The sequence below is a fragment of the Salvelinus namaycush genome, chromosome 22 (genome assembly GCF_016432855.1).
Source record: "Salvelinus namaycush isolate Seneca chromosome 22, SaNama_1.0, whole genome shotgun sequence".
Lineage (NCBI taxonomy): Eukaryota > Metazoa > Chordata > Actinopteri > Salmoniformes > Salmonidae > Salvelinus > Salvelinus namaycush.
This window is the reverse complement of record NC_052328.1, coordinates 13,876,066-13,902,742: the sequence shown is the minus strand read 5'-3', so window position 1 is coordinate 13,902,742 and position 26,677 is coordinate 13,876,066. Positions and strand designations below refer to the sequence as shown.

General features: G+C 46.7%; 1 protein-coding gene across 2 annotated transcripts in view; it reads right to left on the bottom strand.

Annotated features, from left to right (window-relative positions):
- Positions 1-26,677, bottom strand: part of LOC120017572 (protein quaking) — an 83,062-nt gene that overhangs the window by 45,978 nt on the left and 10,407 nt on the right. For both annotated transcript variants that reach the window (XM_038960420.1, XM_038960419.1), the window contains exon 2: positions 9,785-9,927. In XM_038960420.1, the coding sequence (XP_038816348.1) occupies positions 9,785-9,927 (143 nt within the window). The remainder of the gene's footprint in view (positions 1-9,784; positions 9,928-26,677) is intronic.

Below are 26,677 nucleotides of genomic sequence, written 5' to 3'. Positions count from 1 at the left end.
CAAGTGAAGACAGACACATCGGGGATGCAACTGCGGGCGTCCTTATCCAATTCCGAAGCTCATAATGAAGATATTGGAAGAACTGTCCACATTTACTTTTCGTCACCCAACAAGATGAGTAGGCCTAACGAACAGCAAAAGCAGTAGCCTCTGTCAATCTACTATCCCCCATAGTACAAAAGTTGACCTATTGTATACGTGATGCGTATGTATGCCAGTTAGGCTCTACACCCGTTGTAAAGCGGATTAATGTGATTAATTTTAAGAAGTTATTTGGACACTTTAATTGTGATACAAACTATATCAAAACATATAGGCCCATGGACTAGGCTACATGAGGTGTGTGTCTATGATTTTAAAAAGTTGCAAAAAAAGTATGCTCTGTTTCTTGCCTTATGCTGGACATCACTCACAAGTGATAATATATCATTCACAAGCGATAGGCTAATATTGTCACCGATCACACTATTCTTGATTTAATCTTGTCTTTACTTAAACTAAATAATATAGGTGTGAAATTAGTTTCGATTCAGAATGGACCATTATCATGCACCTGTCTCGAAACAGGGGCAGTGGTAAAATGTCATCTATCAACTTGAATGGACAGCGCTTTTCCCGTGGTTCATTTTCATGCCAGCCAGGTAAGAAATACTGCTGTTGAAAAGAGAAGCAATGTGCTTATTATTAGGAAAGTTGAGAAATAAATATAGTAGGTCTAGCCTATAGAAAGCTGATGGGATCCTCCTCTTTTTAATAGATCGCTCTGTTTTCTCACGCAATTGCATAGCCTACAGAAATGTTGTGCAACATGAGCTCATGGGCTCTCATGAAGTGTTTGATTCGATTTTTGAATACATTTGCATTGATGTCAGAGAGATTAGAGGGATTATGAGCCGTCCTCCCCTCAACAGCCTCCTGTGATACAACGCCACTAGCCATAGAACGACCATCACTTTCAGCCTACAATTCAGGAGACAACGTCAAGGCAGCTACCAAGAGATTTCGGATATGGCTCTGTCTATTACACCCTGTCATGATGATGATGATGATGATAAGCATCCTCATGTAGACGATGACCATGTACTGTAAATTTTATTTTCCTACCTACCACATTTCAACAAAATACCTGAGCCGTCTATTCAGATACCTGAGCCCTTTTTAGTATTCCAAAGCATGAGAAGACAAAAGGCATTATCATAGTCAAACATTCCCTCCTCCGTAAATTGGGTCATAAAAAAGCATCTGTGAATTCTGTGAGCGGCGTCGCCAGGGCTCTTTTACACACGCTGCCTTATTCATGTGACACAACTCCGACTCAACAAAGCGCAAGTGACAGCGTGGAAGTGAAAGGGGACTCAAAGCAACACTTCTTAGCGCCTCTCCGGTCTTCCTCCAGTCTTTCGGCGGTCTTCCTCTGTCACCTGCATTTTGATATCCCTCCTTCAGGAGCATCCTTCTCTCCTCGATATCCGGGAGCGCCTTGCAACCAGCCCTGAGGCGCCACTGCTGACAAGATAAGGCTCAGCGATCGTTACCCCATCGATCAGCAGCCTAGGCTCCTCTCTGTTCTTCACTGGCCCTCACACTGCCTGTCAGTCAGGATTCGTGAGGGCTGCCTATCGATGAGCTGGGACTGATACTGACACACAGACAGGTCCTGAGCTTTGATGGACAAGAGAGACAGACTAACTGATTGACTGATTGACAGACTGACAGACTGGCATACTGGCAGACTGGCATACTGGCAGACTGGCAGACTAACTGACGACTGACTAACTGACTGACTGACAGACAGACTGGCAAACTGGCTGACTAACTGACTGGCAAACTGACTGACTGACTGGCAGACTAACTGATTGACATACAAACTAACTGACTGAATGACTGAGTGACTGAATAACTGAGTTACTGAATGACTGACTGACTGACTGCTGGCAGTCACTATCAAAGTGTATAAAGTTTATAGCAACTATAACCACTGAATACAAGCAAAACAGAACAACAATGAAAGGTTTTACAGATTGGCATTCGCCATTATCTCCACTGATCACTTCAGAGTCGACTCGACACTACAAGACGTAGGTTATGAAGACCTGTGGGAAACGTATAGACTGCTATGGTTACTTTCTCCTCTGTGGCTATTAAAGCACTGTGCAGCAAAAATAATGGAGCCTCAAGTATCGAGAATCCAGTCAAATGAGGTTCAGGGGCTGGAAGACGGATTTTCTTTCTGTCGGATGCGCAGCTCTCGTGTCAAAAGTGACGTACTGTGCGATGAGCAACGATGAATGTTTATCTTGTGCTTTGCCCGTAATGTGAATCACTTCTTTTCATTTGGCTCTCTCGCTCCCCCTTTCTCCTCTCCTCTCTCCCTCTCTATGGGAATTATATTCATTGGTCTGTAATTCAGGGACAACTTGAAGATCCATCTATTTGTTATGTTATAATATCAACCAGAAAGAAAACAATGTAAAGTACAAAATGTGATATGTACAAGCCTAAAAACATTGTAGAATCTCCAGTTTCATCCTCCATAGCTCTAAATGTGGAGCTCTAATACCTATATTTTACTTAACAATTGCACTGTTGGTTAGGGCCTGTAAGTAAGCACTTCCCTGTAAGGTTGCATTCGGCCCACGTGACAAATAAACTTTGATTTGATTTGTGAGAGATGGACATGATAAACAGAGCCCATCCTGTCTTTCCTTGTATTTCTGCCCTTGCTGAAAGCCCAGTTGTTTTAGCCATTTGTCAGCTGCCACAGTAAGATGTTGCACCTGGCATGGTTGAAAAGGGCACATTCTGCTGCTTTGCCATGAACTATGCCTTCATACACAACACACGCCGCTCCCAATGAGAAAGAAACCAACAAAGGCCATATCTCAGCATAGGGATACAGGGTACTCCACAGAACCAGCCTTCAGCATAATTATCAATGCCTACCATTTAAAATCATTCTGTTGACTTCCCTTTGCAATCTCACTTTGATTGGGCATCACAGAGGTATACAGGTTTTCACAATGGCGCTTAAGAGCTCAATCAGTGGTGTCGCTCTAGTCAATCACACTTCCTTTGCTCCAGGAGAAAATATGCTCCAAGGTGCCCTTTGGGTCTGGACAATCAGAGAAACCACAGGACTTCCTAATTTTCATAAGTACAGCTCAGCTCCCATTCACAGGGAACACAAATCACATAACTAGGCTACAGGGGGTGCGAAGGTGGGTGCTGTGGGATTATTTAAGATGAAGAGGTAGGGTTTCAGATGTTTTTGGAAGATGGGCAGGGACTCTGCTGTCCTAGCTTCAGGGGGAAGCTGGTTCCAACATTGGGGTTCCAGGACAGAGAAGAGCTTGGACTGGGCTGAGCAGGAGCTGCCCTCCCGTAGGGGTGGGATGGCCAAGAGACCTGAGGTGGCAGAACAGAGTGCTCTTGAGGTGTAGGGTTTGAGCATAGCCTGAAGGTAGGGAGGGGCAGTTCCTCTTGCTATTCCGTACGTAAACACCATGGTCTTGTGGTGGATGTGAGCTTAGACTGGAAGCCAGTGGAGTGTGTGGAGGACCGGGGTGACATGAGAGAACTTGGGAAGGTTGCTCACCAGACGGGCTGCAGCGTTCTGGATAAGTTGCGGGGGTTTGATGGCACAAGCAGGGAGCCATAGTCAAACATCCCCTCCTCCGTAAATTGGGTCATAAAAAAGCATCTGTGAATTCTGTGAGCGGCGTCGCCAGGGCTCTTTTACACACGCTGCCTTATTCATGTGACACAACTCCGACTCAACAAAGCGCAAGTGACAGTGTGGAAGTGAAAGGGGACTCAAAAGCCACACTTCTCAGGGCCCCTTCGGTCTCCCTCCAGTCTTCCTCCAGTCTTTCTCCAGTCTTCCTCCAGTCTTCCTCCAGTCTTCCTCTGTCAACTGTATTTTGATATTCCTCCTTCAGGAGCATTCGTCTCTCATCTCCTGCTCTACTCTGCTTTGTGTTCCCTCTCTACTCTCCCATCACACCAAGTTCAGTACTTTGATGCATTTGGCAGTGATGAATGCCTCCGAGTAGGACCGAGGTGGGGTATCGGGCATATTGAGGCTGTGTGTGTATTGAGAGGACAGGTGTGTGTGTGTGTTAGGGTTGCATGATATGGGCCAGAAAAATCGAATTGTGATTTTCTTTTTGACCAAATATTGCGATTGCGATTTCACTTGTGATATAGATCAAAACACTTGGATGAACTGTTGGAATCATAGAGGTAGAATGTTTTCCATTAAGAACCAAAGTGTAAAGCAGCATCGTTCCTGTTCGGAAACAATCTGTTGACTGCATTTGACCTAAGAGAACAGCATGCAAACTTCTAGTGAATCTAACAGCGGGGAGGAGGAACTGTGCTGCTTGATTGGCAGGAGGCGGGGCTTGGTGTGTGTGGGAAGCAGCTGCAACGAAAGAGAGGGAGAGAGACGACAGAGTAAACTATAAAAATGGACTTTACACACGGCTGAGTGGCGTTTCAAAATAAAGCGAAATCTTAGAATCCCATTTCCCATCTTGTCAGGCGAAATCTGTGCGAGTAACTGGCAATGTGAGAGAGGGAATTTGTGTGGAGGTTATCAGCGGTGGCAGGTGAGTGTGTTTCAGACAGGAACATTGTCTTTGTGGAGGGTGCCCCCTACCCCCTAACCCCCCATCACGTCCCTCTTCCAGTGTTTACCCTTATCCGTCAGGCCGTTGAGTGATCCACACGGCAGCTGCAGCTCACTCAGGATCACGATGGGCATTCTCTTTCTTGTAAAGAACCAACACAGGCCCACAGCAGGTGCGCTGGGGTCAAACACAAATGTACGTGTGTCCATGTATTTATAAAGCAAGTGAGTCTCCCACAATCTCGGCCCAACAGCACGATTTCCACCATGGGATTTGGATGGGTGGACACTGGAACGGGTGGATGGAATGGTACAAATCATTGGAGTGAAAATGGTGGATCCAAATCCCATCCATAGTATTGATCAGAGAGGGAGAGCAGCCTAACTACAGCAGCCAGCCGGAGACGCCAACAGGACAGAGACAGATTGACTTAGTGGACCCTGCAGCCCCAACTCAACCCACCTCACCTCCACTCCCCACTGCTCCCCCGAAACTAAGAGAGAGAGAGAGAGAGAGGGAGCAGGAAAGTAAGAAAATCCATTGAAGCTAATGGAATGTCTAATATCTGATTTTAAAGGACTCGCCCTATTTACCCAATCTGGACAGTGGAGATGAAGTGTGTTTTCCATCAGCTACAATAAAACGGGAGAGCTGAACATAATTAAGGCCATTTAAGACTGAGAGCACGATGGACCAACCACCAGACACTCACACTGATGTTATTATCTTATGAAGATAAACGAGCTAGCCGCTGTAATAGGCAAATTAATTATTGCATGGCTTCTAAATCGCACTCTGCTCTAATTCCCTTTTGCAGGATGTCTTTTGTTTTCATTATTATGGAGGACAAGAGGCTGAGCGTGGAAGAAGAAAGGCCAGATAGCTCCTTCAGGAGAGGGTGTGTGCGTGCGTGTGTGCACTGTACGTGTGCGCGTTCTTGTGAGTGATTATTGACCTTATCATAATTGACCCAATGATAAATACCAATGGACATTCACATATCTTTTAAAGTGTGTTTGAACATGAAACCCGGGAGAGCAGGGCCTTGAAAATAGTACGAGACATTCCTTTTGGCTCGTCGTAACAGTAATCAGAAAATGGCATCTACCTTCTTCCTATTTGGAATCATATATAATCCCACTTTTCATTTCCAGCGTAAATGATTTCCCTTCCCATAGATTTAGTAGACTGACATTGGTTTTGCGTCATCTGTTTGATCTGTGTGTGGTGAATGACAGAATGAGGTGAGCCTCATCCCGGCCTCAGCCCCTCCTGGGTGATGATGCTGTGTGTTGTCGGAGCGGTCCTAATGTCCTAATGAACCCTAATTAACCTTCATTAGCCAAGCAGTGATCCACAACGCCTGTGTTGCAGTGTTGCTGGCACCTTCCTCTCTCCCCTGCGTCTCCCCTGCGTCTCCCCTGCGTCTAGCGCTGTTTATAATCATCGCATTAATGAGGGGGCTAATTTATATGCCATAGCTCACCTAATCACAGACACAGACAGCCCTCCCTCCTCTCCTCCTCTCTCACCCTTTTACTCACTTCTCAATCTTCTCTGCACCTCAAGTGGACCTCCAGCAGCAGGGATGGGGGGGAGGGCTGCCCTCCTAAACCCAAAGTCACTCCCCCCTGCCCTGACCTCTCTCTCTCAAACACACACACAAACACCTATGCAAGGACGTGCACCAAACACACACGTCCCTGCTCTCCCTCCCTCCCTCCCCCCTTGACGTTTGTGAAGGATGGCCAAGGCCAAATGAGAAGACCGAGGGAGAATCAATCCAGCCACACATGCTTCTAATTAATTAATAATCAGTTGTGGTCTCTCTCGCTCATCTCCGCTGTGGACAAGCATGACCCAGAAAAGGACACGCAGCAGCCAAATGATGGATGACGACAGCTCATTCACATTGCCTGTCCCCCTCCCTCCACCCTCTTCCCTCCACCCTCCAACTCAGACTGTTGTATTCACCACAACCCCCAGAAATAGACTAGAATACCATCCATGGACCACTATCTAGCTACACTATTCCCTTTCTTTTTCACACACACACACACACACACACACACACACACACACACACACACACACACACACACACACACACACACACACACACACACACACACACACACACACACACACACACACACACACACACACACACACACACACAGAAATACCCGAATGAATGACAATACAACAATACAAACTGAGAGGCAATGCCCTTCTGGATTTCTGTATCTCACTGCCTAATAACATTGTTCTGCAAATTGGAACGGGTGTGGGCTGCCAAGCCGGTGGCAGCAGCGCTGCGAGGAGTTTGAAGGGGCAAATTCATTTCCGTGCCGCTGCTCTCCTGTCCCAGACACGAGTCTGTTTTCTCTCTTTATTAAACAGACCAGGCCAAGACTCCCCTGCCCCGATTCCCCCACCTCATCTCACTCACACATTCATCATCACCTCACACGTACACGCACACACCCGCCCGCACATACACACACTCCTTTGCAACCCACTGCCCTCTCACTCCTCATACCAACATCTCTCCCACCCTCTCCTTCCAGCGCGACACTTCCCCTTACTGTAGCTCCCTGCTTTACCCCCCACCTTCACTCCCTCTACTCCATGAAGCCACCCAGCACCTCTCTCAACACCTCGTCACTTCTCCCTTCACACCATGCCACCCCCTACCCGCCCCGCCCCGCCCCATCATCACCCATCTACCCCTTTCGTCCTTCTCAATACCCCCATCTCATCCTCTCCAGGGTAGCACCCTATGCCTGCCTTTTATCATTACCCTCCAAGTGGAGGTAATTGGCATCCCTCAGTAAGTATGCCCAGCACGCGCACACACACACACACACACACACACACCATCGCTCCCTCCTCCCACCTGCCATGCTACCCGGTTCTATAATTTAAGTGCTTCGGAAGCAGCTCCATGAAGAGCCATGAACACACCTGCTTTCAGAGCTGACAGTTTGAAGTTAATGCTTTCCTACATCGGGGTCCTATGCAATTAGCCATTTCTTACTGTCTCCAGGTGAGAGGTGCTACCGAGGATCATTTAGCTATTTGATTTGGAATTTTAAGACCCCTTAAGGTAAAATCAAATCCAAAAATAAATATAGACGTTTTTGTGAGATGACCGATTTTTGGGATGCCTCATGGTCTGACAAACACCGCTCTAGCTCTGCCAACTTTCACCGCAGATGCGTAAGGGTGACGTCGGCGGATGTGGTGGATTACAGATATCTCTAGCTTAAACGGGCAGATTTTGATGGGGGTGTTTTGATTATGCGTGGACATCGACTCTAAGGGGTTAACTACTCTAACCTGTGGAAAACACGTCACTATCAGCCATGATAATTGTATGCAAAACCGCACGCACGCACGCACGCACGCACGCACGCACGCACGCACGCACGCACGCACGCACGCACGCACGCACGCACGCACGCACGCACGCACGCACGCACGCACGCACGCACGCACGCACGCACGCACGCACGCACGCACGCACGCACGCACGCACGCACGCACGCACGCACGCACGCACGCACGCACGCACGCACGCACGCACGCACGCACACACACACACACACACACACACACACACACACACACACACACACACACACACACACACACACACACACACACACACACACACACACACACACTCAGGGCTCCAGCACTCTCAGGTGGGGGCTACTTGAAGTCCTGGCATTTCATCTCCCAGTGTTCCTAATGAACCCATCCTCAGTAATAATGATCCCCTCTGTCCTTCAGAGCAGCAAGGACAGCCAGCATCGACACCCAGTCACTCTTCTGCTGCTGGCCTTTCCAGGAGATTAGTAGAGCAGACAAACACACAAGGACGGATATAGAAACTAAAAGACCCATAAACGTAGCTCACACTATCTACAGCCAACACAGGCAGACAGACTGCAGAGACAGTACCCCTCAATTCCTAAAGGAATGTCACCAAAGCTCAATCAATTCATACATCAACTACATTTACCACAATATCCATATTCACAGTTTGTTACAAATTCATAACATGCAACATGAAAATGGCTCTTCTGGGGGAAGGAATCCAATATTTCCAGATACACTGGTCAATAGGAAACGGTCTGACTCAACCGCCCTGGGGAAATAAGGTGGCATAAACAACCATTTTATAGCCTTAAAACTTCAGCAGAAATACAGCGGACTAATCTGGACTGGAGCGGTGTGTTTAAACCTCCAAGGATTCACCTCCACTAATGCTGCCCACGCAAGAATCCGCCACTCAAAGAAACAAGTTCATTGGGATCAATCAGCTCGGAGCTCGACTCGCTCCCCCTGGGCCAGGAGGGTTAGGCGAGCAGGATCTGAAGGCGATTGCTTAAAAGATTTGTTAACTGCTAGGCAGGTTCAGGTGCGAGTTAGAATCAACATACGGTTGAGGGGAGTCCAATGTGAGGACTTCTACAGATTATTTTGAGGTACATACTGCATCTTCTGCCTAGTACCCACTATCTAATGTATTTCTGTGTTTTTTTAATGATATAATATGTTTACATGACTAATAATACCGAGGTAAAGAAACAGCACAGCAGTTCAGAAATGATATAGTAGATATGGTACCGGACTGTAAATTACAGAATTTTCTATTTTCAGAATCTTTCAACAATGTAGTGGTGATTGTACAGTACTGGTATGATTCAGATTAAGGGAATTCATTGAGGGTCATTATTCAAGACCATGTCAATAAATACAGGGAAGGTGAGACTATTCTGCACATAGGACAATCAGTCCAATAACGGTAGCTATCCCTCAGGTTTACATGCCCAGTCAAAATCCCCCTCCGCCCACCTCCTAACCTAATCAATAACTGGGATATGGGCCCATCTTCTAATGCAGAGGAAACTAGATTACCTGGATTTGTAAAAACCTGGTAATCCAATAAGCTTTATACTGAATAGAGCTGCGCCCAGTATACCAGAAATGATATTATTCAGATGAATCTAGGAAAGTGCCTTGGCGCAAACATACATTTTTCATTGGAAACTTGGTGGTGGTCCTTCAGGTGCGCGTGTGTGTGTGGGGAGATGACGTGAGTGCGCGCGTGCGTGCATAATCGCACGACAGGTTGTACTCACATCGGGGTACTCCTTAACAGGGACAAAGAGCTTCTCCTGGAGCTGCACGATGGGGCCCACTGCGTCAGGGAGCTCGCTGCTCCGCTTCTCTGTGCTGCCGTTTAGCGTGTCGTTGTACATGTCCTTGCGCACCCGGCTGATCTCTGGAGGAGAGGAGGAGAAACAAACACGTCAGTCGGGTGATCGTCAGAACAACAGAGGTACTGGTCTACACAGAAACTGCAATAAAGTGCGAGACAGATTGGTAAGGATACCAGTCACACCATAACAAATAAAGACTAACACGGGTTCATAGACCCGATCATACAACCACATATGAGTGACATATACAGTAGACCCTATATAGTAGTTGAAGAATCAAGACATCCCGTATGACAGGTAGAGACAAACACCTGTCTCCTTTAGCTACCTCCAACTGCTCTACAGATGTAAGACCTTACCACACCTGTCTCCTTTAGCTACCTCCAACTGCTCTACAGATGTAAGACCTTACCACACCTGTCTCCTTTAGCTACCTCCAACTGCTCTACAGATGTAAGACCTTACCACACCTGTCTCCTTTAGCTACCTCCAACTGCTCTACAGATGTAAGACCTAACCACACCTGTCTCCTTTAGCTACCTCCAACTGCTCTACAGATGTAAGACCTTACCACACCTGTCTCCTTTAGCTACCTCCAACTGCTCTACAGATGTAAGACCTAACCACACCTGTCTCCTTAAGCTACCTCCAACTGCTCTACAGATGTAAGACCTTACCACACCTGTCTCCTTTAGCTACCTCCAACTGCTCTACAGATGTAAGACCTTACCACACCTGTCTCCTTTAGCTACCTCCAACTGCTCTACAGATGTAAGACCTTACCACACCTGTCTCCTTTAGCTACCTCCAACTGCTCTACAGATGTAAGACCTAACCACACCTGTCTCCTTTAGCTACCTCCAACTTCTCTACAGATGTAAGACCTTACCACACCTGTCTCCTTTAGCTACCTCCAACTGCTCTACAGATGTAAGACCTAACCACACCTGTCTCCTTAAGCTACCTCCAACTGCTCTACAGATGTAAGACCTTACCACACCTGTCTCCTTTAGCTACCTCCAACTGCTCTACAGATGTAAGACCTTACCACACCTGTCTCCTTTAGCTACCTCCAACTGCTCTACAGATGTAAGACCTTACCACACCTGTCTCCTTTAGCTACCTCCAACTGCTCTACAGATGTAAGACCTTACCACACCTGTCTCCTTTAGCTACCTCCAACTGCTCTACAGATGTAAGACCTTACCACACCTGTCTCCTTTAGCTACCTCCAACTGCTCTACAGATGTAAGACCTTACCACACCTGTCTCCTTTAGCTACCTCCAACTGCTCTACAGATGTAAGACCTTACCACACCTGTCTCCTTTAGCTACCTCCAACTGCTCTACAGATGTAAGACCTTACCACACCTGTCTCCTTTAGCTACCTCCAACTGCTCTACAGATGTAAGACCTAACCACACCTGTCTCCTTTAGCTACCTCCAACTGCTCTACAGATGTAAGACCTTACCACACCTGTCTCCTTTAGCTACCTCCAACTGCTCTACAGATGTAAGACCTAACCACACCTGTCTCCTTTAGCTACCTCCAACTGCTCTACAGATGTAAGACCTAACCACACCTGTCTCCTTTAGCTACCTCCAACTGCTCTACAGATGTAAGACCTTACCACACCTGTCTCCTTTAGCTACCTCCAACTGCTCTACAGATGTAAGACCTTACCACACCTGTCTCCTTTAGCTACCTCCAACTGCTCTACAGATGTAAGACTTTACCACACCTGTCTCCTTTAGCTACCTCCAACTGCTCTACAGATGTAAGACTTTACCACACCTGTCTCCTTTAGCTACCTCCAACTGCTCTACAGATGTAAGACCTTACCACACCTGTCTCCTTTAGCTACCTCCAACTGCTCTACAGATGTAAGACCTTACCACACCTGTCTCCTTTAGCTACCTCCAACTGCTCTACAGATGTAAGACCTAACCACACCTGCTCTCACTTACACAACTCTGGTACATTACGTAGAGGAAACCATGGACATACACGCATAAGAAAACACATCGGTGCTTGTCTGCCTGAAATAATACTGTTGCAGGAAGAGCTGGTCACAAGCATATTCAAAACGCATGTATGAATGTAACATCTCTGGGTGGCTTTTGTCTCTTTCATAGTACGAGATGACTTTGATTCTGAAGGGATTGCTGAGTATCTCTCTCCACCATCACCCATCGACAATGACGTGTGGAATTGTTAAAGAAAAGTATGCAAACAACAACGAGACAATGCATACCTATTCATGAAAGCTGTCAACTGTCAAGCCTGCCAGCTGTGCCCCTATTACTGATAATGCATATATATGTAAACAATATCACACAGACAGACTTGGAAAAGATAACTTAATCCACCACATTAATTCAGCCAACACACACACACACATACCCACTGGGTGGCTACGGTATGCCAACAACAGCTGAAGGCATGAAAATAACAGATATACAAACATTTGAGAAGCTTAATTCAAAGGCTACAGAGCGACAGACAACTTAGACTGGGGAGTCATGTAACCTCAGGCATAACCTCAATAAACAAGTCGAACTGCTGGGCCTGTGGGCCTCCTCTCAAACTCTCTCAGCGGCAGAAAAAAATACGCCAGTAAGTCAATACTGTAGTATTGATGACCGAGAGAAGTGAGAGAGAACGGGAAAGAGAGAGATGAGCAGAGAGAAATAAACAGACAGATAGAGGGAGGGAGGGAGGGAGGGAGGGAGGGAGGGAGGGAGGGAGGGAGGGAGGGAGGGAGGGAGGGAGGGAGGGAGGGAGGGAGGGAGGGAGGGAGGTTAAATGAAAGAGAGGGAGAACGTGAGGCACGCCTGCCTTGAACAAAACGTGGAGACTATATGTCATTCACGTGGCCTGTGTGCACCACAGAGGAGAAGCAGGGAGATGGAGGACCGGTAATCATGGTAAATTACTTTTAAAGACATTCGGTCCTTTTAACGAAGGGGGTTCTAACTCTCCGTTCCGTAGTTAAACCAGCGGATGTTATCCCCGAGGAGAGAAAGCAGGGAAGAAGTGGGAGAGAAAGCGAGAGAGGGAGAGAGAGAAGGAAAGGAAGAGGGAGAGAAAGAAGGAAAGGGAGGGCGAGAGGCAAAGAGAAGGCAAGAGAGATAAGAGAGAAAGAAGGCGATGGAGAGATGGAGAGAGAGAAGGAGTGAAAGAGATATATGGAGAAAGAGAGCGTTCTAAAAGGTGGAGAGGATCATTAAAACCACCACCTCTGTTAATATTTCATCAAATACATGAAATATCCACGTCCCTAGCGTACCGGCACACATGGGCTAATTCTATGATATTCTCTGGGGCAAACCACGAAAGATGGAGAGATGTAATTAAAATGGAGATGGCTTCCTGACATACTGCCATGCATTCATCATATACATAAAGTACACTGATACGCCCACAACACCCATGACTTAATTGGTTTCTTCACACGCAGGGAGGGTCCACCGAGACCTGCAAATAGACACGACCAATGTGACACACACACACAGAGAGAGAGGTACAAATGCCTCCTCCAGTAACCTCAGCCTTGACCAGCGTGGAAGTATGGTCATTATCCAGACGTCCATCATCATCACATTGATCCTGTATGTCGGGGAGCCCAGTGTGATGGCAGAGTGAGGTTGCAGCTGGTGAATGGCTTTATGGGCCTATTGTAATGGTAGGTGATTTACAGCCCCCTGTGGGATGGTCAAGGCTGGCACTGTGGGAAAAAACATCCCTAAGAGAAAACGTCCTTCAAGAGGAGCCAGAGGAGTAAAATAAACTAGACGAACTGTTAGCCACTCTGGATAAGGGATAAGAGCATCTGCTGAATTACTCAAATGTAAATGTGATGAAAAAAACCCAGCACTGAAACCCTTCTCTGCTCTACACATCACAAGACAAAGCACTGGCTCTAGTGGTATCGACAAGCTGGCACAAGCTACTGCTGCCAAATAATGGAATCATCTGTATTTCAGTTCCCATGAATGCAGATGGAATGGCTCCAGTTGCTATTGTTACAGTAATCTACAGTAGCGCAGCATCTTCATTTTGTAATGTGTGGGAGTAACAGTTACAGCTAGGTACATAGAAGAAAGAAAGCTCATTTAGATGTGCTGTGGCGTATGGGCTATTGTCGAAACATGAGGTACATAGGGAAAGGAAACCGCCTTGAGAGCATTGCAACGAAAATAAAAATAAAAGGGGATTTGGGACCGAGCCTGGGGGAATTCCAACCTGAATTATTTTAGTAAATCATCCAGCGTCGTTATACATATAGCTTAGTCCTACATGTGAAATGTCTGCTACGTACATAAATAACGATCGTGTTTTTCTCCCAAGCGTCTGGCATGCCACTTCTGCCTTTAAAACACATGAGATATGTGAAGGGATTAGGGCTGAAACATGCAGAGAGGCGATATATTGAGGCCCTTTGTTGGGCGTGACGGCGGCCAATTCAGCGTTCATTTTCCCCCTCCCCGGGATGCCATACATTTCAGTTATTACTCTGAGTCGTGAACACTGCTGCTGTTTCAAGCTCGCCGATGAAATAGACAACCACAGCTAATGCAAGAGGAAGGGGAAGTGCAGGGATAAAATACTGCCAAGTTAATTTAATGCATGATTTCAGGGAAACGGTGTGATCTTATAAAATCACGCTGGGTAATTTAATTAAGTTGTCAGATTAATATTTGATCATGTGCAGATGTTTATTGATGCTGGGAATTAGAGGCTGACACGGGAACAGGACTCCGGCGGGTCTTGCAGGTCCCGCGGGATTCTGGTAGGAATGGGAGTCAAGTTCTAGAGTCAAGTTCAGGACAGGACAGGATCAACAGTCCACAGGAACAGTTATAAACAGAGTTTTTTTGGGTGGAAATATGTCATGCGAGGAGCATTTCATAAAAAAACAACGACTGTGTAGGCTTGGCCTAATATAGTTTACTTAATAAAAATCTATTTAACAAAGGGTAATCCCCCCCGTCAATCGTTTCAGTTGTAGCCAGTCACTATAGGTTACCTCAGATGCCAGTCTACCTCAGTAGGCTAAATGATGAAGCCTTCAATAGAGGAATTGCAACGTCTTGTTGCAGCCAAAGACCTATCACTAACAATATCATTAGAGCCAAGGAAATAGCAATGTTTCAGCTCAATTTAATGGAGTTGTCTTTGGCAATGAAGGATGGCTTGTAAAAAAAAAATGGTGCTGTTTAATCAAATAGGATACCAACCGGAGAGCTGGACAAGCGGCCTAAAACGGCAGAGCTGCTCTACTCCCAACAACTGACCATCGAGCCCAATCGTTTGCGTATTTTACTAAACCCGTGCCATCTGAGGTGAAAAGTGAAATAAAAACAGATTGACTTATGCAGTATTGCCACTCAGTAAAACAAACAATGTTTGTACATGTTAATGTATTGTAAATGTTGATATGTGCACAGTGCTCAGCTGTAGGCTCCAGTTTTAAGCCAGTGCTGTGCAGAGACAGACCATCCTGCCGGGGCCTCTGTCCTCGTCCTCCAGCTTAATCCATCTACCTTTCGGTCATTTAGAATACGCTGTTATCCAGAGTGACGTAGGCCTACAGTCAGTGCATTTAACTAAGATACGGTAGGTAAGACAACCACATATCGCATTATTTTAATCATTTTCAATACTTCCGAAACAAACACAATAAGCTACATATTTCTGGGTGCAAAAATGAGCACGGGACGGGAGTGATTTTTATTGGGAAAAGACAGGACATTTCCGGGGTTATAGAACTGTTGCGGGATCAGGACAGTACAGGAAAATAATTGACAGGACAAGACCGGACAGGAATGAGTTTTCACTCCCACGTCAACCTCTACTAGGAATGTCTCGATTATGAGACGTAAATCAGTGTGAATGAATTGTGTATGTCGGGTTGTGCGTTCTTTTGGCCGATTCTTGAGTATTGTCCAGTGGTCCGACTGGAACCCCAGTCCGGAGGACGATTAAACTGTCCCCGGTGATTTATGGACAGCGTTATTACAGCATTTTTTGGGGTGATTTGTCAGCTTTCTGAACCCCTCTGAATTAAATAAATGTCCTGCTCTGGCCTGAAGGGCTAATCTTTCTGCACTACTGAGCACACACTGCTGCCACCTGTGTATGCGAGGACACACACTTTCACTCGTGCCCACACACACACACGCGCCCACGCACGCACACCTGCGCCCCCCATACAAGTATACATTTAGTGCAAAAGGTAACGTAACATTTGTTCTATTGTAAAGGAACAGTGACAATCTGACAAGCGTATGATGACATTTGTGATGCTCATCCAAGTGATCCTGAGAGAGAGATTCAATACACACAGATTCATTCAACCTGCAATTGAACACAATCTGCCGCATGTATCTGCAGCAACGAGCCTCTGCTGTCCTGAACATCGCACACTATTAGCCTGAGAGCAAATGACCCTCACAGACACAAGCTTGCATCCACGAGCCCTTAACCATCGCACCGCATCAAAACCTTAAACAGTTAGTTTCTCATTCAATAATCAGAATGAAGCAGGGTTGTGGTGAAAATCAAAGTAAAGATCACGAGCAAATAGTCTCTGTTCAATTACCAGCCTGGAGGAGATGTGACACTTGTGCCATAAGATTGATCCTACTACTGAAAAAGCAGCCGGACATTACTGTAGTATTTACTATAGTATTCTACAACATTCTGTTGTAAGAAATACACATGATCGAGGGACACTACATTGTGTAGTATAGTATTCTACAGTTTATTACAGAATTCCATAGTAAGTACTGTAGTATTCTATAGTAAGCTGTGTTATTTTTTTATGTGGGTGAGATCAGTGTATCAGATGCAGTGTGTGTGTGTGTGCGAGTGTGGGTGTGTGTGGGGGTGCGTGTGTCCGCGTGTGTGTGTGGGGCTGTGATCAGCTGGCGCCCTAAGCAGGCCGCGTTCTTCACCAGACTGACATGATATGATATCACCTTCCTTTATGGTAAGGGCAGCACACACACCAGAGAGGAAATGACAAAAAGTTAGAGAATGAAAGCGAGTGAGAGACCGAGATAGAGAGAAAAAATGAGAGCATGAGCACGTGAGACAAAGAGAGAGACAGAGAGAGAGAGAGACAGAGACAGAGAGACAGACAGAGAGACAGAGCAAGAGACAGAGAGACAGAGAGACAGAGAGACAGAGAGACAGAGACAGAGAGAAACAGAGACAGAGAGAGACAGAGAGACAGAGAGAGACAGAGAAAGAGAGAGAGAGAGAGAGAGAGAGACAGAGACAGAGACAGTGAGAGAGAGTATCATCCTGACACCCTCCTGTGTTTGTAATTACGGGGCTCTGTGAGTGGCGACCACATCGGGAGTGACGGTTCAGTCAGGACGGGGGGATGAGGGTGAGCGCTCAAACAGAGATGCCATCTGGACCTGTGCTTTCTTCAGAATAATAATTATCATCCTTTGCCCCCTCCCTCTCTCTACAGTGTACCTGCTTTGTGTCCACCTACGAATACAGAGCTCTGATCCCAGCTAAATCAATCCATCACAAGATGGACTTCAGCTCCAGTAATTTGGGATGATTCCATTTTGGGGGGCAAATAGGGAGATACATCTCTGTGTACGGTCCAGTTGCCTCATTCTCCTCTATGAAAATATATACTGCTCTAGTTTAGACCCCTCATGGCTGTGGATTCTCTCTAGAGAATACATGGAGAGGAACTAGGAAGACCAGTTCAAAGGTCAGATGATAGGGGACCAGCAAGCACCCTTCAGATGACGGTCTTCAGATGACTAGGGGGCTGTGTCATTGGGGGACAAGGTGCCACATCTAAATGTCCAGCCGGCAGGCCGCAGCTCATATCCCACTGCCATTATTGACTCAGGGGCCCGGTGGGCACAAACCAGCTGTGCCCTAAAGAAAGTCTCCTGAAACCTCTCGCTCTGACAAAAATGAGCAGGGACACTCCCTGTCACGAAGAAGAGACGAGAGGGAGGAGAAAAGAGGAGGGGGAGGGGGATGCGCACCCTGCACTGCCTGCTCTGGCACAGACCCACTTCAATTAGCTTAGTGTTGCGGAGGGGTGGAGCTAGCAGAGCCTAGTAGCAGAGCCTAGTAGCAGAGCCTAGCAGCAGAGCCTAGCAGCAGAGCCAACTGTAGTAGCAGAGCCTAGTAGCAGAGCCTAGCAGCAGAGCCTAGCAGCAGAGCCTAGCAGCAGAGCCTAGTAGCAAAGCCTACTGTAGTAGCAGAGCCTAGTAGCAGAGCCTAGTAGCAAAGCCTACTGTAGTAGCAGAGCCTAGTAGCAGAGCCTAGCAGCAGGGCCTACTGTAGTAGCAGAGCCTAGTAGCAGAGCCTAGCAGCAGAGCCTAGCAGCAGAGCCAACTGTAGTAGCAGAGCCAACTGTAGTAGCAGAGCCTAGTAGCAGAGCCTAGTAGCAGAGCCTAGTAGCAGAGCCTAGTAGCAGAGCCTAGCAGCAGAGCCAACTGTAGTAGCAGAGCCTAGTAGCAGAGCCTAGTAGCAGAGCCAACTGTAGTAGCAGAGCCTAGTAGCAGAGCCTAGTAGCAGAGCCTAGCAGCAGAGCCAACTGTAGTAGCAGAGCCTAGCAGCAGAGCCAACTGTAGTAGCAGAGCCTAGCAGCAGAGCCTAGCAGCAGAGCCTACTGTAGTAGCAGAGCCTAGTAGCAGAGCCAACTGTAGTAGCAGAGCCTAGTAGCAGAGCCTAGCAGCAGGGCCTACTGTAGTAGCAGAGCCTAGTAGCAGAGCCTAGCAGCAGAGCCTAGCAGCAGAGCCTAGCAGCAGAGCCAACTGTAGTAGCAGAGCCTAGTAGCAGAGCCTAGTAGCAGAGCCTAGCAGCAGAGCCAACTGTAGTAGCAGAGCCTAGCAGCAGAGCCAACTGTAGTAGCAGAGCCTAGTAGCAGAGCCTAGCAGCAGAGCCAACTGTAGTAGCAGAGCCTAGCAGCAGAGCCAACTGTAGTAGCAGAGCCTAGTAGCAGAGCCTAGCAGCAGAGCCAACTGTAGTAGCAGAGCCTAGCAGCAGAGCCTAGCAGCAGAGCCAACTGTAGTAGCAGAGCCTACTGTAGTAGCAGAGCCTAGTATCAGAGCCTACTGTAGTAGCAAAGCCTAGTAGCAGAGCCTACTGTAGTAGCAAAGCCTAGTAGCAAAGCCTACTGTAGTAGCAGAGCCTAGTAGCAAAGCCTACTGTAGTAGCAGAGCCTAGTAGCAGAGCCTAGCAGCAGAGCCTACTGTAGTAACAGAGCCTAGTAGCAAAGCCTAGCAGCAGAGCCTAGTAGCAGAGCCTAGTAGCAGAGCCTACTGTAGTAGCAGAGCCTAGTAGCAGAGCCTAGTAGCAAAGCCTAACGGCAGAGCCTAGCAGCAGAGCCTACTGTGGTAGCAGAGCCTAGCAGCAGAGCCAGTTGAGTATTTTTATCAAAATGGCGCCGAAGCGCCGGAGATGCCTTACGTGTTAGTTTATCTGCATTGTTTGTAACTTATTTTTTTACTATTTTTGTACATAATGTTGCTGCTACCGTCTCTTATGACCGAAAACAATTTCTAGACATCAGGACTGCGATTACTCACCACGGACTAGCCACGGACTACTCACCACGGACTAAAAGAATCCTTTTTCTTCTTTCACGACTCTGACGAGCCCGAGGCAGAGGATATACGGCTCCCTCGGGAACAAGCCCCGACCCCAGTGATCTGCGTGAAGAGGAGGCGGAGAAAGAGAGGCCGGGGGGCGGGCTGCCTTCTGAGGAGTAGGAGGCGATCGAATAAACCCCCACTCCCCTCAATTCTGCTCGCAAACATGCAATCTTTGGACAATAAAATGGACGAGTTATTGGGAAGATTAAACTACCAACGGGACATTAAAAACTGTAACATCTTATGCTTCACGGAGGCGTGGCTGAACGACGACAATATCAACATACAGCTGGCTGGTTATACGATGTACCGGCAGGATAGAACAGCGGAGTCTGGTAAGGCAAGGGGCGGCGGTCTATGTATTTTTGTAAATAACAGCTGGTGCACGATATCTAAGGAAGTCTCGAGCCATTGCGCGCCTGAGGTCGAGTTTCTCATGATAAGCTGCAGACCACATTACCTACCGAGAGAGTTTTCATCTATATTCTTTGTAGCTGTTTACATACCACCACAGTCCGAGGCTGGCACCAAGATAGCATTGAATGAGCTGTATTCCGCCATAAGCAAACAAGAAAACACTCACCCAGAGGCGGTGTTCCAAGTAGCCGGGGACTTTAATGCAGGGAAACTTAAATCAGTTTTACCTAATTTCTGTTAAATGTGCAACCAGAGGGAAAATAACTCTGGACCACCTATACTCCACACACAGAGATGCATACAAAGCTCTCCCTCATCCCTCCATTTGGCAAATCTGACCATAATTCTATCCTCCTGATACCTGCTTACAAGCTAAAATTAAAGCAGGAAGCACCAGTGACTAGATCAATAAAAAAGTGGTCAGATGAAGAAGATGCTAAGCTACAGGACTGTTTTGCTAGCACAGACTGGAATATGTTCCAGGATTCCTCTAATGGCATTGAGGAGTACACCACATCTGTCATTGGCTTCATCAATAAGTGCATCGATGACGTCGCCCCACAGTGACCGTACATACCCCAACCAGAAACCATGGATTACAGGCAGCTTCCGCACTGAGCTAAAGGTTAGAGCTGCCGCTTTCAAGGATCGGGACTCTAACCCGGAAGCTTATAAGAAATCCCGCTACGACCTCCGACGAACCATCAAATAGGCAAAGCATCAATACAGGACTAAGATCGAGTCATACTACACCGGCTCTGATGCTCGTCAGATGTGGCAGGGCCTGCAAACTACTACGGACTACAAAGGGAAGCACAGCCGAGGGCTGCCCAGTGACACGAGCCTACCGGACGAGCTAAATTACTTCTATGCTCGCTTCGAGGCAAATAACACTGAAACACGCATGCGAGCACCAGCTGTACCGCAGCCGATGTGAGTAAGACCTTTAGACAGATCAACATTTACAAGGCCGCAGGGCCAGACGGATTACCAGGACGTGTACTGCGAGCATGCGCTGACCAACTAGCAAGTGTCTTCACTGAAATGTTCAATCTCTCCCTGTCTGAGTCTGTAATACCAACATGTTATAAGCAGACCACCATAGTGCCTGTGCCCAAGAACACTAAGGTAACCTGCCTAAATGACTACCGACCTGTAGCATCACGTCTGGAGCCATGAAGTGCTTTGAAAGGCTGGTCATGGCTCACATCAACACCGTCATCCCAGAAACCCTAGACCCACTCCAATTTGCATACCGCCCCAACAGATCCACAGATGATACAGTCTCTATTGCACTCGGCCTCCGACCGCAAGGCACTACAGAGGGTAATGCGAACGGCCCAGTACATCACTGGGGCCAAGCTTCCTGCCATCCAGGACCTCTATACCAGGCGGTGTCAGAGGAAGGCCCTGAAAATTGTCAAAGACTCCAGCCACCCTAGTCATAGACTGTTCCCTACTGCTGCCGCATGGCAAGCGATACCGGAGCGCCAAGTCTAGGTCCAACAGGCTTCTAAACAGCTTCTACCCCCAAGGCATAAGACTCCTGAACATCTAGTCAAGTGGCTACCCGGACTATTCACATTTGCACCCCCCTCCACACCACTGCCACTCTCTGTTGTCATCTATGCATAGTCACTTTAATTAACTCTACCTACATGTACATACTACCTCAACTAACCGGTGCCCCTGCACGTTGACTCTGCACCGGCACCCCCCTGTATATATTGTTATTTTTTACTGCTGCTCTTTAATTACTTGTTACTTTTATCTCTTATTCTTATCCGTATTTTTTTTAACTGCACTGTCGGTTATGTGCTCGTAAGTAAGCATTTCACTGTAAGGTCTACAACTGTTGTATTCGGCGCAAGTGACTAATAACATTTGATTTGATTTGATTTTTGAAAACCACTGTATGCTGGTGCAGACGGCCGCCTGATCAGGAAGACAGGGGTGACAGTCCTCATTATCCGCCGTGCTACCTAATCACATACAGCAGCGACAGTACCCACACACAGCAACACACACAGCAATACACAGGCAGATATACACACACACACACATACATACATAGACAGATACACACACAGACAAAGACAGCAATAGCAATACTCGGAGAGAGAGAGAGAGCATGTATGCACCAGAGGAGGCTGGTGGGAGCAGCTATAGGAGGACGGGCTCATTGTAATGGCTGGAATGGAATCAATGCAACGGGACCAAACACATCAAACATATGGAAACAATGTTTACTGGTAACCCTAAACCTTGTCCATAAGTTTAAAATAGCCTTTGTCCTCGTGGGGACGTGGGATACTTTTTTTCCTATCCTTGTGGGGACTTTTGGGGATTTCAGGTCCCCATGAGGATAGAAGAACAAGACCACACACACACGTGCGCGCGCGCAGTGATTTCTGCACTATATACAGTAAAAGAGCAAGGCTGTACCTTTTGTGATACGCTGTACTGTGGTTAGGGCAGGAGCTCAGCCAATCACTCCAAGTCAGCTAGTGGACCGGTATATGCTGTACGTCACAGGAGGTTGGTGGCTCCTTCATTGGGGAGGATGGGCTCGTGGTAACGACTGGAGCGGAACCAGTGGAATGGTCTCAAATACATCAAACACATGGTTTCCACGTGTTTGATGCCATTCCATTTGCTCCGTCCCAAACATTACTACGAGCCGTCCTCCTCTCAGCAGCCTCGTGCTGTACGTATGTAAAGGGCAGTATTAAATGTGTTTGTACGCGTGTATGTGCATGGCTATACCGTGAGTGTACGGAGCTGCTTTTGAGCAGCTGCTGCCTCAGGAGGTGCTGACACAAAGGAAATGATGAATCTCAGTGGTGATGGCTAAAAATGGGCCAGGAGTAAGGATGGTGCTGGGCTGAGCAGGTAGGCCAGCATATGGTCACAGCGTCACAGTGACATGGACGCCACATGCCCCGGGGCTGGCCTGATGGCCGCAAGGCCTGATCGGCTCACTAGCACCTCTCAACAGACCTGGGCAAGGACAAACTGGAGGGAAGACAGACAGCAGAGAGACACTGAACTAGAGTGAGACAATGTGAGACAATGAGAGACACTGAACTAGAGTGAGACAACGTGAGACTGAGAGACACTGAACTAGAGTGAGACAACGTGAGACAATGAGAGACACTGAACTAGAGTGAGACAACATGAGACAATGAGAGACACTGAACTAGAGTGAGACAATGTGAGACAATGAGAGACACTGAACTAGAGTGAGACAACGTGAGACTGAGAGACACTGAACTAGAGTGAGACAACGTGAGACAATGAGAGACACTGAACTAGAGTGAGACAACGTGAGAGAATGAGAGACACTGTGATAGAGTGAGACAATGTGATGATATGAGACATGGATAAACACTGAGCTAATGTGAGACACTTAAAGAGACACAGATACTGAGCTAATGCAAGTCACAGAGATACTGAGCAAATGTGAGACTGAGATACTGAACATGCCAAATTTGGTAAATGTACAACTATGGCTGTTTAGACTGGACAAACATTAGTAGACAGTTATGCTGACCCTTGGTCACATTTAGCGAGGACACTGTGAAACACTATGAGACAAGGAGAGACTGATAGACTAAAATACACTGAAACACAGCTAAGACAATACATGACATACAAACTGCACTCAGTGATTTCATTTCTGGATGAACAGCAAAATACTGATGGAACATTCCTGTGCTGCTCTGCATGCTTTGGTTTGGGCTGACATAATTGGGTTGTGCCGTCACAAGACATGCGGTTAAAGAGTTAATTGTTTAATGCTTGTGAATGAGTGGCTGCAGATGTCACATGTTTAGGGCAAGGGAGGTCGGACGGAGGATTGCAGCTCCGAAAATGATCGACAAAACATTTTCAGCGCTTAGAAAGCAAAACCCCCAAAAAACTCAGAGCCAAAATAAAACGTTTTAGTGTAGCATATCAGGACGAATAACATTTTGGAGCACAGAAATCCCATGTTGTGAGCAGTATGATAACTCATCTTAACAAATCCAAAGGCCTCATTCACATGTCTCAACCTCAATATTTCAACTAAAGATAGGCCTACAGTATTTAAACTAAAGATAGACCTACAGTATTTCAACTAATCTGACATCTCGCAGCTGAAACATAAAACATTTATAATCCACCTTCAAAAGAGGAGTAGAGAATACTCCATCTTTCCTTTGAGCCGTTAGTGAGCCGGGATAATTGAGGTCAAAGATTGCTCATTTTTCACAGCCGGGTCTCGATTCTCTTTATCAGCATCAAACCGGGGGGGTCGAATAGATGGTTCATTAGGTGAATACCTTTGAATGTCCTTTAGGGCGAGGCTTGGGCACCGGCCCAGAACATTTGAAAATCGCCTCAGCCCAGAACATTTGAAAATCACCTCAGAAAGAGGTTAGATTCCATTATAAAAGGTATCACCTACTACACCTTGAACTTGGAGCTGCTGACAGAGGGAAAACACATCAATCGTTTAGGTTACCCAAGCAAACAACAATCCCAGAAAGTGTTGAAGCGTTAACTTTGTATTGAGAAGTGGAAGAAAAATAGCCTGTGGTCAGAGAGACTGACATAGCAGACCTGCCCTCTTGAAGGTTTGAAGCAATCACAGTTGTACAGGACGCTACAAGCTTTCGCTGCAGCGCTGTTCTTTGTTAGCTTTTTAAATGAATTACAGTAGGGTAATTAACATTGCAGTATCTAAACAGGTGGTTCAATCCAACATATGTGCTGCGATTTGAGAGAAAGGGTAGACGCGAGCCCTAATTTGGCTAAAGCAGACCCAGAGGGCACACAAGAGCACTCACACACACAATCGCATATGACTCACAGATTAAGATGTCAACCTTAAACCTTGTCACGCCCTGACCTTAGAGATCCTTTTTATGTCTCTATTTTGGTTTGGTCAGGGCGTGAGTTGGGGTGGGCATTCTATGTCTGGTGTTCTATGTTTTCTTTTCTGTGTGTTTGACCGGGTGTGGTTCTCAATCAGAGGCAGCTGTCTATCGTTGTCTATGATTGAGAACCATACTTAGGTAGCCCTTTTCCACCTGTGTGTTGTGGGTAATTGTTTTCTGCTTTGTGTGTTCACACCTGACAGGACTGTTTCGTTTCGGTCATTCTCTTTATTATTTTGTCTAGTGTTCTGTTGTATTAAATAAACATGGACACTTACCACGCTGCGTTTTGGTCCACTCCTTCTTCCCAGGACGATCGTTACAAACCTCTAGGACAGTGGTATTCGAGGTCGTGGGGGGGGGGGGGGGGGGGGGGGGGTACCGAGGATTTCAACTGTATACTGTATATATATAGTCAGTATATATATATATATATATTGTTGGAGTCGGAAGTTTACATACACCTTAGCCAAATACATTTTAACTCAGTTTTTCACAATTCCTGACATTTCATCCTAGTAAAAATGTCCTGTCTTAGGTCAGTTAGGATCACCACTTTATTTTAAAAATGTGAAATGTCAGAATAATAGTAGAGAGAATGATTTATTTCAGCTTTTATTTCTTTCATCACATTCCCAGTGGGTCTGAAGTTTACATACACTCAATTAGTATTTGGTAGCGTTGCCTTTAAATTGTTTAACTTGGGTCAAACGTTTCAGTTAGCCTTCCACAAGCTTCCCACAATAAGTTGGGTGAATTTTGGCCCATTCCTCCTGAAAGAGCTGGTGTAACTGAGTCCGGTTTGTAGGCCTCCTTGCTCGCACACCTTTTTTCAGTTCTGCCCACAAATTTTCTGTAGGATTGAGGTCAGGGCTTTGTGATGGCCACTCCAATACCTTGACTTTGTTGTCCTTAAGCCATTTTGCTACAACTTTGGAAGCATGCTTGGGGTCATTGTCCATTTGGAAGACCAATTTGCAACAAAGCTTTAACTTCCTGACTGATGTCTTGAGATGTTGCTTCAATATATCCACATAATTTTTCTCCCCTATGATGCCATCTATTTTGTGAAGTGCACCAACCCCTCCTGCAGCAAAGCACCCCCACAACACGATGCTGCCACCCCCGTGCTTCACGGTTGGGATGGTGTGCTTCGGGTTGCAAGCCTCCCCCTTTTTCCTCCAAACATAACGATGGTCATTATGGCCAAACAGTTCTATTTTTGTTTCATCAGACCAGAGGACATTTCTCAAAAAAGTACGATTTTTGTCCCCATGTGCAGTTGCAAACCGTAGTCTGGCTTTTTTATGGCGGTTTTGGGGCAGTGGCTTCTTCCTTGCTGAGCGGCCTTTCAGGTTATGTCGATATAGGACTCGTTTTACTGTGGATATAGATACTTTTGTACCTGTTTCCTCCAGAATCTTCACAAGGTCCTTTGCTGTTGTTCTGGGATTGATTTGCACTTTTCACACCAAAGTACGTTCATCTCTAGGAGACAGAACGCGTCTCCTTCCTGAGCGGTATGACGGTTGCGTGGTCCCATGGTGTTTATACTTGCGTACTATTGTTTGTACAGATGAACGTGGTACCTTCAGGCGTTTGGAAATTGCTCCCAAAGATGAACCAGACCTGTGGAGGTCTACAATTTTTTTCTGAGGTCTTGGCTGATTTCTTTTGATTTTCCTATGATGTCAAGCAAAGAGGCACTGAGTTTGAAGGTAGGCCTTGAAATACATCCACAGGTACACCTCCAATTGACTCAAATGATGTCAATTAGCCTTTCAGAAGCTTCTAAAGCCATGACATCATTTTCGGGAATTTTCAAAGC